The following is a 17,914-nucleotide window of genomic DNA, read 5'->3' as shown; positions in this document are numbered from 1 at the left end:
AAAAGCAGCACAAAAAGGTCTCCCTGACAGGGGCTCCGGAGACAGAAGCCACCAAAGAAGGGAATCCTTGCACGCTTTGCTGACCGCTATCGGAGAGTTGAGAGAGGAACTGAGAGGGGACCATTGAACTTGAAGGGTCCATTGAAGAACCCGCATGCGTGGCGCGCATGAATAAGAAGCGGAATAGCTGCCGCCATCGAACCTAGGGCCCTCAGGCCCGAAGCTGCAGTCGGAAATGGTTGCAGGACCACTGCTACATGACACTTCAGGTTGGCAATTCTGTCTGGAGTGAGGAAGGCTCGCATTGACCTGGTGTTTAGCCTTCCTCCTATGAAATCTATAACTTGTGTGGGATGCAGCAAAGATTTCTCCCAGTTGACAGTGATGCCCAACCTTGGGGCTAGTCAAGAAAGTAGTCCCTGGCTGAGCACAGAAGATGCCTTGATGATGCTGTCAGGAGCCAGTCGTCCAGGTACGGAAAGACCTGCAATCCCTGGAGTCTCAGGTGGGCCGCTACAACAGCTAAGACCTTGGTGAACACCCTGGGGCTGAGGTGAGACCAAAGGGAAGGGCCCTGAACTGATAATGACTGGCTCCCAGCCGAAGCGAAGAAACCTCCTGGACCGCTTGTCCATGCGAATGTGGTACTACGCGTCCTTGAGGTCTATGGAGCACACCCAGTCGTTCTCCCTCAAGAGGGGCAGAATAGATTGAAGGGTGACCATCCGGAACTTTTGCTTGGTTACGGACAGGTTCAGCAGGGAAAGATCTAAGATCGGTCTTAAGTCCCCGTTTTCTTTGGCACTAAAAAGAACCTGGAGTAAAACCCTGCCCCGGTTTGCTCTGTTGGGACGCACTGCATATCTCTTTTTTCTATCAGCTGTCCTATTTCGTTAGCTGCTGCCTCCCTTTGGTCGGGTGGAACATCTGGGAGGCTGCGAGATCTGGGAACCTTGTATAGGGGAATTGAATAACCTCTGGATATCACACGAAGCACCCAACGGTCTGTTGTGATGGACTCCCAAGAAGTCAGGTGCCTCGAACGCCCCGACTGCCTCCAGAGACGGACAGCCGGGCAACCCTTCAGGGCTGCTGCGTGGGTCTATCAGAGAAAGGTTCTCTGGACCCAAAGTTGCTAGGAGCCCCTGCCTCTAGGACGGCGACCTCCGCGTCCTCCTCTGCCACGGAAGGACTGGTTATCCGGAGCAGGTTGGGACTGCTGCGATTTCCGGAACCACATCTTCTTCTGTCCCTTTTGGTTCTTCGAGAAGGACCTCTGGGGAGCTGAGAAGCGGACTGACGGCAGACAGCGTCTTCCGTCCTTCTCGCTCTGGACTAATGTTTCACGAACAGTCTTGCCAAACAAGGCAGAACCATCGAAGGGGGCATTCGCGAAGGTCGCCTTGAAGGGCTCTGCAAAATCACAGTGGCGGAGCCAGGCCTGTCGCCTCATGACTAGGCCTGCTCCGCTGGCTCTAGCGGCTCCCTCAGTAGCGTGAGAAAGCAGCCGCATAGATGTATTGGAAACTGATCTGAGAGTGGCCATTCGGGTGGAGTATACTTGTTTATCCTCACCAGACATGGACTCTGGGGGAGATGCAGCGTATTCTTTAATCAGATCCCGCTGCATCCTGATGACGTGTGCCATGTAGTTCAGTGCTCTCAAAGAGAAGGTTGCTGAACTGAAAACTCGCTTCCCAATGCGATCCATCGAGCGGGACTCCTTGCCCGGAGGATGCATAGAGGGACTCTCCTGGGCCAACTCCTCTTAGTGGCTGCAGCCATCATCATGGCATCTACTGGGGCACCTTTGCTCCAGTGAGTGCGGTCCGCCGGAGGGGAAAGGATGCGTCAGGATGCTTAGGTACAGGCTCAGCGGTGTTCGGATCCTTCCACGCTCTGATGGATATAAGGTCCACCAGAGGGTCGGCAGGAGGGACACCCAAGAGGTAGATGGGCCGCCTCGAATGCCTCCAAGAACACAGACTCGTCTGAGGAGGCCTTGGGGCAGACCACCCCCTGATCCTCAACATTTCCATAATGTCTCCAAATGAGACGTCTTCAGGGGTGACCTTGGGGAGCCCTCCCTTCATCCAAGTCTGTGTCTTCGTAACGGACTCGGGAGTCCATGTGCCTCCTTTTGCACTTATGCTTCCGAGGTACTTCTTCGGGGCTGTCCGAGGAGTACTCTTCCGCAGCTGGATGTTCCAAGGGAACTACTTGGGACATCGAGGCGGGCTGTCCCTGGGACCGGCTGGTGGGGGCCTGGCCCAACTGCAAGGGAGTGCGGGATGGAGCCGTGGCAGGGACCGGGGTCCGGTAGTCCTCAACAGTGCCCTTTCCACTACGTGAAGGCCGAGGAGAGCCAGCTTCTCTAAACCCGAGAGCCGACCCCCACTCGGATCCGACGCACGGATCGGAGCCAGAGCCAAACCGTCGGATCCGAGACCGTGTGCTCCGACCTGGACGGAGCCGAAGACACACCAGCCTCGGATCCGAGGCTCGGTCCTCGGCTCTGAGAGGTCGGGTCCGGCACCCAAGCACTCAAGGGATGGGACGGATCCGAGGTGCGCCGACCTATCGGATCCGACCCACCCCGGATCCAACTCTGCCCGGTGCGACAGCTCCGAACCCGTGGTATGGGTCGGAGAAGGAGCCAAGGCGAAAAAAGTCGCCCTCCCGGATGGGGGCTAGGAGCACTCCCATTTGCATTTGGGCCTGGATGAATTTCCTCATCATCCGTCCATATCTGCTTCACTCATAGAAAAGTGGATCTGGTGGAGGCCACCGGCGGACCTAGAGAGCCTCGGGACCTCGCTGAAGGGCTAGCCTCCTCCTCCTCGGGCCCAGGAGAGAACCGAGGGGAGTGGAGCCGAGGAGGAGGAAAGCTAGAAGGCACAGGGAGGCCGGCTTACGGAGGAGCCGAACTGGAGGTTTCGCTCTCCGCTTGTGGTGCCTCTCCTGTGCCTCTCCTTCTCTCTCTCCCTAGAAGACTCTCTCTCCTCCGGCATCTTAGAGGGAGGTTGAGTCCCAGCCAGAGGAGGAGAGCCCACAGCAACAGCTTGCTGAGTAGAAGGGGCAGAAGCCAAAGCGGTATCTGGGGGGAGAAGTCCCGCCAGCACCAGCTTCGACCTCCGCTCCCTCAAAGCTCGGGGGTTGAACCCTGCACAAATGGTACAACCAGATGACAGGTGTTCAACCCCAAGATGACGACAGTGTGGCCATCCGCTGGGGACAGCTTATGGCCACACTCGGTACATTTAGAGAATACAGCCTTATGGGCTTCGGACATGATAAGCCCTAATAGGCCTAAAACAACACACACACACACAAACTACGCAAAAACCCGTGAAAAGTTAAAAATAAAGAGAGAGGAAAGCCTACACACTCAACACTAAATAATTAAGAGAAAAAAGTTGAGATTTTTTAAACTTTTTCTGTCAGAAATAACTTATCTGCACCAAAAAACGCCAGGAGCTCAAGAATCCGTTGCAACTTGAAAGCGGCAAACGAAATCTGGGGTCAGTCAGGGCTTGGCAAGGGGTTATGGGTAAGAGGGAGGAGCTAGGAGCTCGGAGCCTAAGCTTTTGAAATGCCGGCTCGGATCCGAGGTCGGATCCGATACCCACAGGTTGCAGACAAATGAAGTCTGCCTACTTCAGATCTAATGATAAATCCCATGGTTGAACAGGTTCTCTAAAAGGTGGCTTCAGACATTCACACCTTTTATGAAGGTCTTGCACAATTTATGAGACATAAGAGAGGAATCTTGGACACCCTCATGAAAATTAGAAATTGCAGCCAAATGAACTCTAATGGTAGAGGCCAATAGACCCGACTGAAACAAGTTGGCCAGATAGTCTAGTATTTTTGACACTGGTGCTGAAAAGGGGTCTACTTGTTTATCTTTCAGCCAACAGGTAAATCTTTTCCACTTGCTCAGATAAGTAATTCTAGTGGAAGACTTATGAGAAGCAATGAGAATATCACGTACTGGTAAAGAAAGATTATTCTGCCTGGCAATCAAGGGAATTGGAGTAGCCAAGCCTTAAGCTTCAGGCTGTTCAAGTTGGGATGAATCAGGTTCTGTGGGTGTGAGATCAACTCCGGGGTTGGATGGAGAATCCATGGTCGATCTAGTAGGTGAGGCCAAAGGAAGGGGAACCAAATCTGTCGAGGCCAATATGGTGCTATGAGAATCACCTTGCTCTTCAACCAATGGGCTTTCTTCAGAAATTGGGGAATTAGGGGAAACCGAGGAAATGCGTAAAGACCCGAGGGCCAATCGTGGACTAGAGCGTCCTTGGGTGACTGTCCTGGAGGGGTAATCAGGGCGAAGTAGTTGCTGCATTTGTAGCTGGTCGCGGATGCAAAGAGGTCGCAAGGATGGCCTCAGCGGTGGAAGATCTCTGCCACTATCAAGGGATTCAGGGACCACTAGTGAAGTTGAAGAATGCACCTGCTGAGTCTGTCTGCTATCACAATGGAACTCCCGGGAATGTGTGTTGCTAGAAGAAAATGGTTGGTAGCCATCGCCCATTGCCATATCCTCATGGCCTCTCGACAAAGGGGGTAAGATTTGGTTCTACCTTGCTTGTTGATGTACCAGACCACCGCCATGTTGTCTGAATGAATCGCAACTGTCCCAGACGGCAGCAGGGGATGGAATGCTTGCAAAGCCAGAAGCACCACCCTCAGCTCTAGGACATTTATATGCAGATGGGCCTCCAGTTCGGACCAAGTGCCTTGGACTGTCTGTCCCTGACATAGCCCCCCCCCAGCCCATCAGGGAGGTGTCCGTAGTCATTGTGGCCTTGGGTTGCTGGGGGGAGAAGGGGCGAGACCATTGTGAGAGATTGTGTGTCATCCACCAATTTAAATCCTGTTTGCACCTGTGGGTTACTCGAATCATGGCTGAAAGAGGATGCTGAAAAGGATACCACTGGGTGAGCAGTAGCCATTGCAGAAGCCTCATGTGAAACCTGGCCAGGGGGACAATAGTGATGAAGGCTGCCATGGAACCCAACAGCTGTAGAACTGAGTGAACCATGGATATTCCCTTTGAAAGGATTGGAATTAGTTGTTGCTTTATCCTTAGAATTCTGTGCTCTGGAATAGCAACTCTGCAGTTTTTTGTGTCCCAGATAACCCCTATGAATTCTGTCGACTGAGATGGGGTGAGATTGGATTTCTGCTAGTTTATGGTTATGCCTAGCCTTTGAGTAGAGAGAAGAGGGTATGCCAGGGCTTTTTCCAGTAGATGTCTGGTGGGGGTGGAAATGAGCCAGTTGTCTAGGTATGGAAACACCTGGAATCCTTGAAGTCACAAGTGAGCTGTGACAACTGCCATGCACTTTGTGAACACTCGGGGGGCTGTAGAGTCCAAAGGGCAGTACTCTGAACTGGTAGTGACTGGCTCCCACATGGAAGCGCAGAAATCTTCTTGATGGCCTGTCCACTTTTATGTGGTAGTACGCATCTTGAAGATCTATAGAGCACATCCAATCGTCTTTTTCCAAAAGCGGGAGGATAGACTGCATTGTGACCATCCGGAATTTTTGTACTCTCTCAAACTTGTTCAATACACCGAGATCCAAAATTGGTCTCCAGTCCACAGTTTACTTTGGCACCAAAAATAGTCTTGAGTAGAATCCAGATCCTATCTGGTCTGGAGGGACTATATGGATGACTCTTTTTCTTAGCAGCTTTTCTATCTCTAGTGCTGCTTCTTCCCTTTGACTGGGTGGAACTTCGGGAAGATTTTTTTAAAGGAAGGGACGAAGATCGAAGGGGATATGATAACCTCTGGTTATGATCCTTTGTACCCAAGAATCGGTGGTAATGGTTAGCCAGGCAGAAGGGTACAAGGAGAAACGTCCCCCAACCACCTCCAGAGGAAAGGGGCTGGACCGCTCTTAAGGAGCGCTGGTAAGATTGACCAGGGAAAGAAACCCTAGAACCCTGGTTACGCGGTCCCCCTCTGCCCCGAAAGGAGCATCTTCCCTGTGAGTTTCCCCCTCTGCCTCTGGGGGAAAACGCAGCCTGTGTGTCACGGAAAGGACCCTGAGATTTCTTGAACCATATCTTCCTACTCTTTTGGTTTCGGGGGAAAGCACGTTGAGGGGAAGAATAACGGACAACTATGGCAGAAATGGTCTTACCGTCCTGTTCACATTTGGCCAGTGTGCTTTTAACTTTGGGCCCAAACAACGAGGAGGGCTCAATGGGGGGCATTAAGAAAAGAACACTTAAAGGGTTCCGCGAAGTTGCACAAGCGCATCCAGACGTGTCGTCTCAAGACCACAGCTGAACCTGCTGCTCTAGCTGCTCCTTCTGATGCGCGAGATATCAGTCGCATAGAGGAGTTAGATATAGACTCAATGGTGGCCAGCTGAGAGGCCACTTAGTCACGGACCTCATTAGACATGGCACCAGCCAAGGTTTCAGAGAGCTCAGAGACCAGATCCCTTTGAAGCCTAGTAAAATGTGCCATATAATTCAGGGACCTGATAGCAAAGGTCGCTGAAGCAAAGGGGTGCTTCCCTATCCTGTCCAGGGCCCGGGACTCTCTGTTAGGCGGGTGGACAGTCTGGCTTTCTTCTTCTGCCAGATCCTTTTTTGTTGGGGCTGCCACCACCAAAGCATCCACAGGAAGACCTTTGGACCAATGGGGATCCGAAGCAGGGGGGGGACAAGATCTTATCTGGCCTCCGGGGAATAGCTTTGACAGTATCAGGAGCCTTCCAAGCACACTGCACGATGAGCTTGACAAGTTCATCGGCAGGTAGAGTAACCCAGGAGGTAGGAGGCTGGGCGCGAAAAGCCTGCAGGAACACAGATTCCTCAGAGGTCTGATTAGAGGACTGCCAGTCACCTTTCTGTTTCAGGATTTGGAGGATATTGCCAAAGGATACCTCAGAGGGTGACCAAGGGGATCCTTCCCTCTCATCGAAATCTGTGTCTTCGGTGAGGGACTCCTCTGTGGAGTCCATGTGCTTTCTCTTACACAAACTTTTCCGATGGACCTCATCAGCGGGAGTAGCTGGGGAAGACAACGGAAAGGGGGATTCTTGAGGGAATATGACCTGCGGCCCTTGCACCCAGTGTCTGCTAGATGCGACTTGTGAAACCAGTGTACCAGAGTAGGGCGGAGGTATAGACAGTCCGTTATCGCTAGCAGCAGCGAAAGACTTCTCCATCAGTTGGAAGGCTGGTCCACCTGAAAAGGAGTGTATGTCTAGGACAGGGAGCACCCCTCTCCTAAGTGGCTCAGCCTGCCGACCCGGAGTCCCTGGTTTGCTGTGGAGCATCAAGCTACGTGTGTCACAGCTGACATCCTGGGTCATAGCAAAACTTTCCTGCCATGAAGGCAACTGTGGTTCCTTAGTGAGATCCATAAAGGGAACCGCAGAAGGGGAAGACTGTGCTATATCCATGGACTTCAAAGGCAATGAAGGAGGAGAATAAGAAGGGGTCTTTGGAGATGGGTGATCACATCCCAAGGAAAGATAGTTCCTGAGGGGTGGGATACCTCTGGCCAAGAATGCCTGGTCCACAAGACGCAACACATCATGTTCGGAAAGGCTTCTAGTGGACCTTACAGAGACGGAGGGAGAAACAGGCCTGTCCACAAAAGAGGCAAACTCGGTGCCCATCTCATCTGACTGCACTGAGGACAACGGTGCCGAGAAAGTCTGGACTACCATTGTCTGCACCAAAGAAGTCATCGGTGCCGAGGTCATTGTCTGCACCGTCACAGGGATCGGTGCCGAAGTGGTTGTTGGTGCTGAAGCTGGAACCAACAAAACTGGAGTCAACAATACAGGCGTCGGTTCCGAGGAAGATCTCGGAGCCGACACAGTCAAGGTCTGCGCCGACTGAATGGTCGGTGCCGATACAGTAGTAATGGTCTGAACCGTGGAGCCCCTCAGAGCCAATATATAGAAGGCTGCAGGATTAGACGGAGCCGAAATCACTTATGGAGCCAAAGTTCTAGGCACCGAAAGCACTGGGGCTGACTGAGAAAGCTCCGGAGCAGAAACTTTAGCCTTTTTAGGTTTTGGTTGGCATGAGTCCCCAGCCAGGGATGAAGGCAAAGATTTAGCCTTAGTAGAAACATCCAAGGTTTTCTTATGGGCTCTAGGAGGGGTTGAGGCCTCCGACCCAGAAATAGCCTCTGAAAAGGGAGATTTTAGAAGTCCCTTCAGTATCAGCTTGTTTTTCCTTTCCAACAAGGTTCTATTAGAAAAGTTGTCACAAATAGTACAGGGTGGATCAACAGACAAACAGGAAGCTCCCAAACAATAAACACATAAAGAGTGTGCATCAGAAGTAGCCAGTTTGTGTCCACAATCAGAACAACGCTTAAATCCCAAACTACTTTTCTTATCTGCCATGACAGTAAATTTAACAGTAGAAAAAAGTTACCAACAATGGTACAAGAGAGTACCCGAAGGTATGAGAGAAAAAGGGTGAAAGGATTACCAACGATGGTAAAGAGAGAATACCTCGCAGTAAAGTGGGAAAGAAAAGGCAGAAAAAACAGAAGAAATTATAAGCGCTAAATGCAATAGGGTAAGAGACAATAAAATATTACCTTTTTTGACAGAAAAGTAGTCTATAAATGTATTAAACAACAACTGACTATACTTAGCTCAAGAGAAGTAGCTTGACACGACCGAATGACAACATAGCAAATGAAATCTGGGGTAACAGGGAGAGGGGGATTGTGGGTAAGAGTTTAGCTCGAGAATTTGAAGCTGACGAGAGCTTGGAAAATGGCCGGCTCGGTTCCGAGCTCGGAACCGATACCCATGCGTAAGGAATGAACGTGGATTAACAATATCAGATCAAGTTTTTTTTTAAATGTGATCCAAAATATTAATCAAATTCAGACAGGATAAACTTATTACAAGCTCATGTACAACTGAATTTGTACAGTAAATGAAACTTTAGTATGAAACTTCCAAATTACCTGATTAAACAATATCATACATACCACATATTAAAAAAAAAAAAAAAAGAAACTGAGGAATTTTTGCCATTCTCTTTATTACAATAATGTTACACTCAAAATGTCAAGAGCTACAGTAACAAAACATATTTAAATTTCAAGAAAATCTATTTAAAATTCTTAAGCCAAAGTTCTTAATGTTTGTGTGTGGATGTACGCATGTGGATGTGTAAATGCATGTACACATGGTGGTGTGAAGTCACTTATTCAGTAACTTAAAAACAAACCTCATGAAATCCATGGGCATTCATTATGTTGCGGACCAGACGACTTTCTGTACGGACAATCTTATAAGCTAGATGGTAATGTTCTGTGGGAAAAAACAAATAATTGAACGTTGCAAGTAAAACAGCAAAAATGAATAAATGGCACTGGACTAACTTAACAGTCACATTAATGTGCTTGCTTTCAGGTGGATCTCACACACAACAGTCCACCAGCTAATCAAATGTTCACTTCTTTGTATATCAGATAATCCCCAAGGCATAGCCTGATCAATGACCCTTGGAACTTCACTAAATCAACCAAAAAGGAAGAACAAAAATGATTTGGTAGAGTAATATCCCATTCACCATCCCACATATTAAAGGTTCTACCAAAGATTCTGAGTGCAAGCTCTTCTATCAATACTCATTTAAGCTGACACATGTACACCAATAACACAATGCTCCAATGTGAAAATGTTTTATTTTATTTTTTTTTTTTTTGCCAGATGTCAACTCTGCAGTCCAGTGGTTCTGACAGAGCTGACAGAATAACAGCACATCCAATGAAAAGTTCAAGTTTTGCTGTACAAACTTCAAAGCTATCATTTGCTGCTGAAAAGGCCAATGACAGACTGTTCTGGAATCTAAAATATTGCATCATAATGTGCAGTACAGGTATACACTCCTTGTCACTTGAAGTGCAGATGATCCCTTCACCAATGTATCACCGTTCTTACAATATTCATCACATTCATTGTGTCTAATCTACTACCACATGGCCAACTTTGTTTATGTCAAACATCTTGATAGTCTCCTTCACATTTATTATTATTCCCCTAAAATAAAAATAATCCATTATCACCACAGCACCACATAATCTGTAAACAGTGGAAGGACGGATATCTAACCATCAGAAAATAATTCTTCCAATACAAGTGAAATGATGGGTATCAATCTACCAGTATGATCCCTAAGACAAGAAGAGCATACACTGAACTTTTTCCATTCATTTGCTTATCTCTTGAATGCAAATGTAAACCAGCCACCACCCCTTTATCACAATCTAGAATACTGGGCAGGGTTTGGAGATTACTATTACCTTGTAGTGAAAAATTTGGCAACGGAGGATTGGCCATCAAGCCACAAGAGCTCAGATAAATGGAAAATAATAAAAACATTATCAATGTTTTCCTCAATATCATTAAAAATGGTCCAGTATAGTCTATATGACCCAATCTTCTCAATAATAACAACAACACTAACCTACCCATCCTTAGCATGTGGTACCCTGAAACAAAAGCACTCGGTCACTCTTCAGAGAGCTATAAAATGATAAAATGTGGAGAGTGAGAAGCCAGCTACTCCAAGAGTGTAGACTGCTCTACAGGAGTGGGTAAAAATAAACAATGGAAGAACACTCTTAGAAAATTTGGTACCTGGAACGCGCTATGTAGTTGCCAAAGTGATAATCCTTAAGAGGACTCTTTAGTAAGGATGTTGTCTTGTTGTACTACCACAACAAGACATCATCCTTACCAAAGGGCCCTCTTAAGGACTACCACTTTGGCAACTATGTAGTATGTTCCAGGTACCAAATTTTCTAAGAACTATAAAACGAGGAAAGTGTTTTTAATGAACTTCAAAGGGCTTCCAAAAATTTCACTGCCTCACTTAAACACCTTACGGTCAAGAACATAACTTGCTTTTTAACACTTTAATTCATACTAAATAACAGATAAGACAGCCAAGCTGAAAAGAACATGGTGGAAATAAAAATAAAAATTAAACAATATTAAAATCTTTCAGATTTATACACTGATTATTAATAAACAAACAGTAGTAATTTATTTACAGCATGTCATGCAGGACAAACTGATTTTTTCAGCATTTTCAAAAGGAGATCATGCAAAAGTACAGTTTTGTACCTACCATAAATGTAGATGTTCGAGGATCTCCATTGCTGCAGTCCTGACAAATGGGTACTCCGCTGCCCACCATCGGCCCGAATACCAAAGGGCTAGATCTGGCATCGGTCATGGGCGCCCGAGACTGACGTAGTGTCAGTACAAATGCGCATGACCGACGCCATAACCTCAGTCTTTCTTGCCTCAGACGTCAGAATGCAAAAAAACACCACCCAAAAACCCCAATCTAAAAAGAAAAAGGGGGAAGGAGGGAGGGAAAATTGGACTGCAGCAATGGAGATCCTCGAACATCTACATTTATGGTAGGTACAAAACTGTACTATGTTCGTCTCCCATTGCTGCAGTCCTGACAAATGGGTAGAATCCCAGAGCAACGGAAAAAAAGGGAGGTTGGTCAACTAAATAGCCGGAGGAGCTGCAGACATGCCCTGTAAGACTGCAGTGGCAAACCCAGCCCTAGACCTAGAATAAAGAGGCAAATGATAATGCTTTGTAAAGGTATGTACAGAACTCCAGGTAGCTGCCTCTAGAATGTCTTTAGTAGCTACCCCTCTTAAAAAAGCAGTAGATGTGGCCGTAGCCCTAGTAGAATGAGGCCTGATCCCAATTGGAACCTCCTTTCCATGATGAGAATAACAAAAAGCAATACAATGGCCAATCCACTTGGAAATAGTTTCGAGACAGCTTTTCCACGTGAAGTCACAGCAAACGAAACAAATAACTGCTGAGAACTTCTGAACTCTTTGGTTCTGAACAAATAATATCTTAACTGCCTATGTACATCCAAAGAATGCAAAACTTTTTCCCCTTCAGTTTGGGGGTTAGCATAAAAAGTAGGCAAATGTATAGACTGGTTCAATGCCACATTAGAAATCACTTTAGGCAGAAAAGTAGGATTAGTACGCAAAGAAACCCTGTCCCGGTGAAAAATCAGAAAAGGTTCCACTGCCATGAGAGCCTGTAATTCAGATACCCTTCTAGCAGAAGTAACAGCCAATAAAAAAGCAGTCTTCCAAGACAACAACTTCAAGTCAGCCGTAGCTGCAGGTTCAAAAGGAGGCAGAGTCAGCTTTTCCAAAACAAAATTAAGATCCCAGGTAGGAGTAGGAGCCCTCCGTGGGGTCTTATATTCTTTGCCCTCTAAGAAACTGTTTAAGCAATGGATGTGAAAATAAAGGAGGGTCACCATCATAGTGAGCAGAAATAGCTGCAGCATGCACTTTAACAGAAGAGAAAGACAAACCCTTGTCCAATAACATAGTCAAATATTGCAATGTACAACTCAAATCAGGCAATGTGACATCAAAGCCTTTAGCTGAACTCCAAAGAAAAAATCTCTTCCATTTATCAGCATAAACTTTTCGAGTACTAGGACGCCTGGCTTCCAAAAGAACATCCAAAACTTGTTGAGGGAGCTGAAGGCCCTCATTCTCTAAAACTGAATGCCAGGCTGTCAGGTGTAGGGATTGCACCCTGACATTGAGAAAATGATTGTTTTCTTGAGACAATAAGTGAGGAATCCGTGGTAATGGCCAAGGGGCCCCTGAATTAAGCTCCTCAACAGAGGGTACCAATGCTGACGAGGCCAATCCGGTGCTATAAGGATCATGCACGGTTTGTCCCTCCTGACTTTCAACAGGACTTTTGGAAGAAGAGGCAGAGGAGGAAAGGCATACACGTGAAGGTTGCTCCAACTGAAGGATAGTGCATCTATTTTCCAGGCTTTCGGATGAAACAGCCTTGTGCAAAACAGAGGTAGCTGGAAATTCAGAGGAGAAGCGAACAGATCTATGTCTGAAGTTCCCCAAGCCATGGTCAACTGACGAAACACCTGAGGATCCAACTTCCATTCGTGAGGATCCACCATTTGCCTGCTCAGAACATCTGCTAACGAATTCTGTACCTCTGGCAGAAACTGTGCTCGAAGAGTGATGTGCAGATTCAAAGCAGTTTCCCATAACAGCATTGCTTGTCTGCAAAGAGGGTAAGAATGAGTTCCCCCCTGCTTGTTGATGTACCACATGACAGTTGTGTTGTCCGTTCGAATCAACACCAGTCCCGGTCGAAGTAGATCCTTGAATGCTTTTAAGGCAAATTGAACTGCCAGCATCTCCTTCATATTGATATGCAAGTGAAGCAACTCCGGGGGCCAAAGGTCTTGAATCCATTTTCCTTTGAAATGAGCACCCCAGGCTGACTCGAGGCGTCTGTCGTTAATATCTGACTTGCCTCTGGTTGGGTCACAGAGAGTCCCATGTTTAGGTGACATTCCTGAGCCCACCACACAAATTCTTTCTGAATGCAAGGAAGAATCCGAATGACAGTGTCCAAATCGTGGCTGTGTTGAGTCCAAACGCTTTTGAGATACCATTGTAACTTCCTCATATGCAGTTTGGCATTGGGAAGTACTAGAATGCAAGATGCCATGAACCCCAAGGCTTGAAGGACTGTCCTTGCAGTCAGCCTGGACATTACTGATAGCTGTAGGAAGTATTGGTGAAGATGTCTTTGTTTGTCCAGGGTAAGAAATGCCATCTGAGTCGCTGTATTCAGTCTCGCACCCAGAAAACACATCTCTTGTGAGGGTACTAGACTGGACTTTATTTCGTTCACAGAATACCCTAGGCATCTGAAAACTGTCATCACATACTGCAGATGTCGAAGTAGTTCGTGCTTGCCTTGAGCCAGTATCAAACAATCATCCAGATAAGGATAAATCTGAATTCCTTTTAGTCTGAGAAAAGCTATAACTGGAGCCAGGACTTTTGTGAATACCCTGGGCGCAGTAGATAAGCCAAAGGGCAATGCAGAGAACTGATAATGCAAATTCCCAGTCCGAAACCTCAGGAAATTCCTGCAACTGGGCCTGATAGGAATGTGAAGATATGCCTCCTTGAGATCCAAAGTCACCATCCAGTGATCTCTGCCCAGCATAGGCAACAGCTGTTGCAGTGTTAACATCTTGAATTTCGGAATTTCCAGAAAGGTGTTTAGAATGGATAAATCCAGAATGGGCCTCCAAGTATTTCCCTTCTTTGGCACTAAGAAAAGACGGAATAAAACCCTGTGCCCCTTTCCGCAGAAGGAACTTCCTGTATTGCTCCCAACTGGAGCAGAGAAGAAATCTGTGCCTGTGCTTCCAGTCTTTGCTGATGAGGCACATCCGGCATACCTTTGAAAGGCGCCAATGTGTGAAAATAAAATTTGTAGCCTCGAGTTATATTGTCCAACACCCATTTGTCTTGGGTAACCAAATGCCAATTCCTTTGAAAAGTCCCAGTTTTCCGCCTAGAGGAGCTGCCAGCAAAGCAGAGTCCGGCAGCTGAAGACACAGGTCATTGGGTCTGCTTCCGAAAGGACTGAGCCCTGCCCTCCCCAGCAGAAGGGGTAGAAGAACTCAAAGACCTAGAAGTAACAGGGCCCTGAAAGGAAGCCCTACCTCTACCACGCCTCGACCTGCCCCTAGAATGAAAATCCGAAGAGGGAAAAGACCATCCCTTAGCAGGCCAATTCCTATTGAACTTAGGGGCTGAACCTGTAAAAATTCCTTAACTGTCTGCATAGACTTAGCTTTTCCTCCATTTTTTAAAACTAATTCCACTGGAGGGCCAAAAGAACATCAGATTGCAAAGGAGCATCCATAATTCGAGCTTTAACATGCTCTGACAAGGACTGATCTTTAAGCCAGGCATGTCTGCGAACAACAGAACTAGTAGCAGCCACCCTGGAAGAAGCTTGTAAAGCATCAAAACCACACTGCAAAGAATGCTTACCAACCTGGTCTGAAGCATGCACTAAATCCTGAAGCTCCTTACAGTCAATACCTTCAGCTAAAGCATCCACTTTACATTTCAATTGACTTAACAAATAATTCTGATACCTGAGCATATGAAACTGACAATTTAAAGCCCTCATAGCCAAAGTAGAAGAGGTATACAGTTTTTTACCCCACCTATCCAGGGCCCTAGCATCCTTGTCCAGAGGAACTGGATTCTTAACCACAGAAGCCTTAACACCTTTGGGGCCTTGAGAAATAGTTTCTGGATCAGCTCTAGGGCTCTTAAACAAGTACTTGTGAGCTTCCGGAACCCTGTAGTATCTATCTGGTTTAACAGGGGCAGGAGGCAGAGAATCTGGGTTAAGGGCAGCCTCAGAAAATACATCCTGAACAACATCCAGTACAGGGGGAATAGCCAAGGGCCTGTGCTGAGGCAAAAACAAGAATTCTCTTAGCCTTTTACGAGAATCAGAATAATCCTGGCCTTCCCATTTGAAATGTTCCCTCATGGAATGCAAAGTTTCAGAGAAAGAAAAATCTTCTGGAGGGGACGCAGAGGGAGAAGCATCCTCAGCCTCCGAATCAGAATAGGGAGGGAAATCCTGAAGGTCTTCCACAGAGGAATCTGACTCATTGGAAGACTGAACCAAACCCTCCAACTCTGTCTCTACCCTGGGCCTCTTCTCAGGGGGAGGCATGGAACCCCTAATTAAAGTAATCAAATCTTCAGCCATCTTTAACATGTGCTTCCTAGGAGCTGGACCCTGGGGAAAAGCACCCGCAGGGGCAGACTTAGACTCAGAATGGCCTTTGCCTTGAGAAGGAGGAGGCTTAACCACCCTATGAGGGGAGGGAGCCACAGACAACAGAGGAGCACCCTCACCCTGGCCTAACACAGGAGAAGCCACTCCCTGTAGTAACAAAGGCTCCCCTTGACACTCTGGTACACTGTCAGAAAGAACCACTGAAGCAGCCAGTGGTTCTACAGGACCGACGTCCGGAGTGGACGCCTCATCCTGTTTGGACCGCAAAGACTTTTCTTTGCGCTTCTTAGAAGAGCCAGTCGTCGGAGAATCCGACGGCATGTTGTAATTACAACGTTTACCAAACACCAGCCTAGCACAGTCCAACCGATGTTTAATAGTACGCTTATTAAAAGTAGCACAAAAGCGACACCCAACAACGTCGTGCTCAGGCCCTAAACAAGGAATGCAGAGTGAATGGTAATCCCTATGAGGAATCTGTTTCCCACAAGAAATACAGTTATTAACTTTTTCTGACATCCGTCAACACTGAGGCAAGAAAAAGACAATAAAATGTCCCCAATGGGGTACTTAGCCCAACTTGGTCTCCGGTCTGAAACTCGAAAACCGACAATTCCAGAATGCCGAACGGCACTTGCAAATTCTGCTTCTGCTTAGGACCATGCGGCAAGAAAGACTGAGGTTATGGCGTCGGTCATGCGCATTTGTACTGACACTACGTCAGTCTCGGGCGCCCATGACCGACGCCAGATCTAGCCCTTTGGTATTCGGGCCGATGGTGGGCAGCGGAGTACCCATTTGTCAGGACTGCAGCAATGGGAGACGACGAACATCATCAAGTTAAATTTCATTCTTCCTGAGTCATGAAGACTTCACATTGGTTATATCATAGGCTCATAGACTACTAGGCTAATGGCTCTGGGGCCCTTACAAACCTAGAGCTTATCCCCAAAAAAGAAACTGCAATCAGCACCTGTCGCCCCAATCAATGAGGGACACAGGTAGAACCCCTCGGACAAATTTGTGGTTACTCATCAAGGCTGCACTTGAAGAGGGTCAGCGATGTACTTTGCTTGTCGTGTATGGGGAGTCTATTCCAGACACAGCCAGCCTCTGGGAGACAAACTTATCTCTACAGCAGGTTTTGTTAAAGTCGCATATTAGATGTAAGCCTTCTGAATGGGTACTACGTGAGGAGTTAGACTTACGGATATAGAGCATATCTAGTACAGCAGGGTCTGAGATTGCCTTGTAAGTAAGACACAGATTACCTCTGAGCAATCTGTATGATACAGAGTAGATTGACAGTGATTTGAGCCTGTCCACATAGGACATGTGTTGGAGGCCATGGATTCTCTTTGAGAGGTATTTCTGTGGCCTTTCCATTTGGTACAGGTGTTTGGAGAGAGGGATACATACCAAACAGGGCATTGCACTTTTTGGCCTAATGAGAGAGTACAGACAGGTAATAACCTTCTTTTTTTCTGGATGTTATCCCTTTATTTACTTAAGAGGTGAACCAAGTAAAAGACTTTTCTGACCACTCCCGCTACATGATGGTCAAATGTGAGATTGTTGTCAACTTGTGTACCCAGGTCTCTCACCACAGGCTGTGTGCTTAGGGGATTGCCATTAATGTGATAATCAGTAGGGGTCGTGTTTCTGCCGAATGCTATGATAATACATTTTTTTGCATTTAACTTAAGGCCATGACTTTGTCACCATTCATTTGTTGCTGTGAGACCCTCTTGAAGTATGTTAACATCATTTGGGGAGTCAATGACAGCACCCAACTTACAGTCATCCGCAAACATGGTCAGCCACAGGCCTTTTGCCTTTGCCTGGAACTCTGAGAAGTAGAAGCCATACAATAGGGGTCCCAGGACAGATCCCTGGAGGACACCACTAGTGACAGGACTGTTGTCAGATGTGGTGGCACCTATTTTGACCTTGTGGGTACTATCAGTGAGCCAGTTGGCCACCCACCTGATAAGATACGGATTTACGCCAAGTGGTGTTAGCTTTTCGATGATGCCCGAGTGGAGGACTGTGTCAAAGGCTTTGGCCAAGTCAAAGTAAGCTGCATGTACTGACTTTCCCCTCATACATTGCCTTGGTGACTGTCTCAAAAAAGTCAACCAGGTTCAACAGGCAAGATCTGCCCTTGACGAATCCGAACTGGGTGGGGTCAAGTGCTTGGAGATTGCCTATGTCCTTGCTTATGAGTT

The 17,914-nt window shown here is 47.2% G+C and overlaps 1 protein-coding gene across 1 annotated transcript in view; it reads right to left on the bottom strand.

Moving 5' to 3' along the window:
* TTLL5 (tubulin tyrosine ligase like 5) overlaps nucleotides 1–17,914 on the bottom strand; it is a gene marked incomplete in the record, with an annotated part of 5,893,562 nt that overhangs the window by 5,697,453 nt on the left and 178,195 nt on the right. The window contains 1 exon segment of the mRNA XM_044073865.1: nucleotides 9,241–9,323. Within this exon segment, the coding sequence (XP_043929800.1) occupies nucleotides 9,241–9,323 (83 nt within the window).

The sequence above is a fragment of the Protopterus annectens genome, chromosome 6.part0 (genome assembly GCF_019279795.1).
Source record: "Protopterus annectens isolate FY-2018-M chromosome 6.part0, PAN1.0, whole genome shotgun sequence".
In the NCBI taxonomy this organism is placed as follows: Eukaryota; Metazoa; Chordata; order Ceratodontiformes; family Protopteridae; genus Protopterus; species Protopterus annectens.
This window is presented reverse-complemented; position numbering and strand designations above follow the sequence as displayed.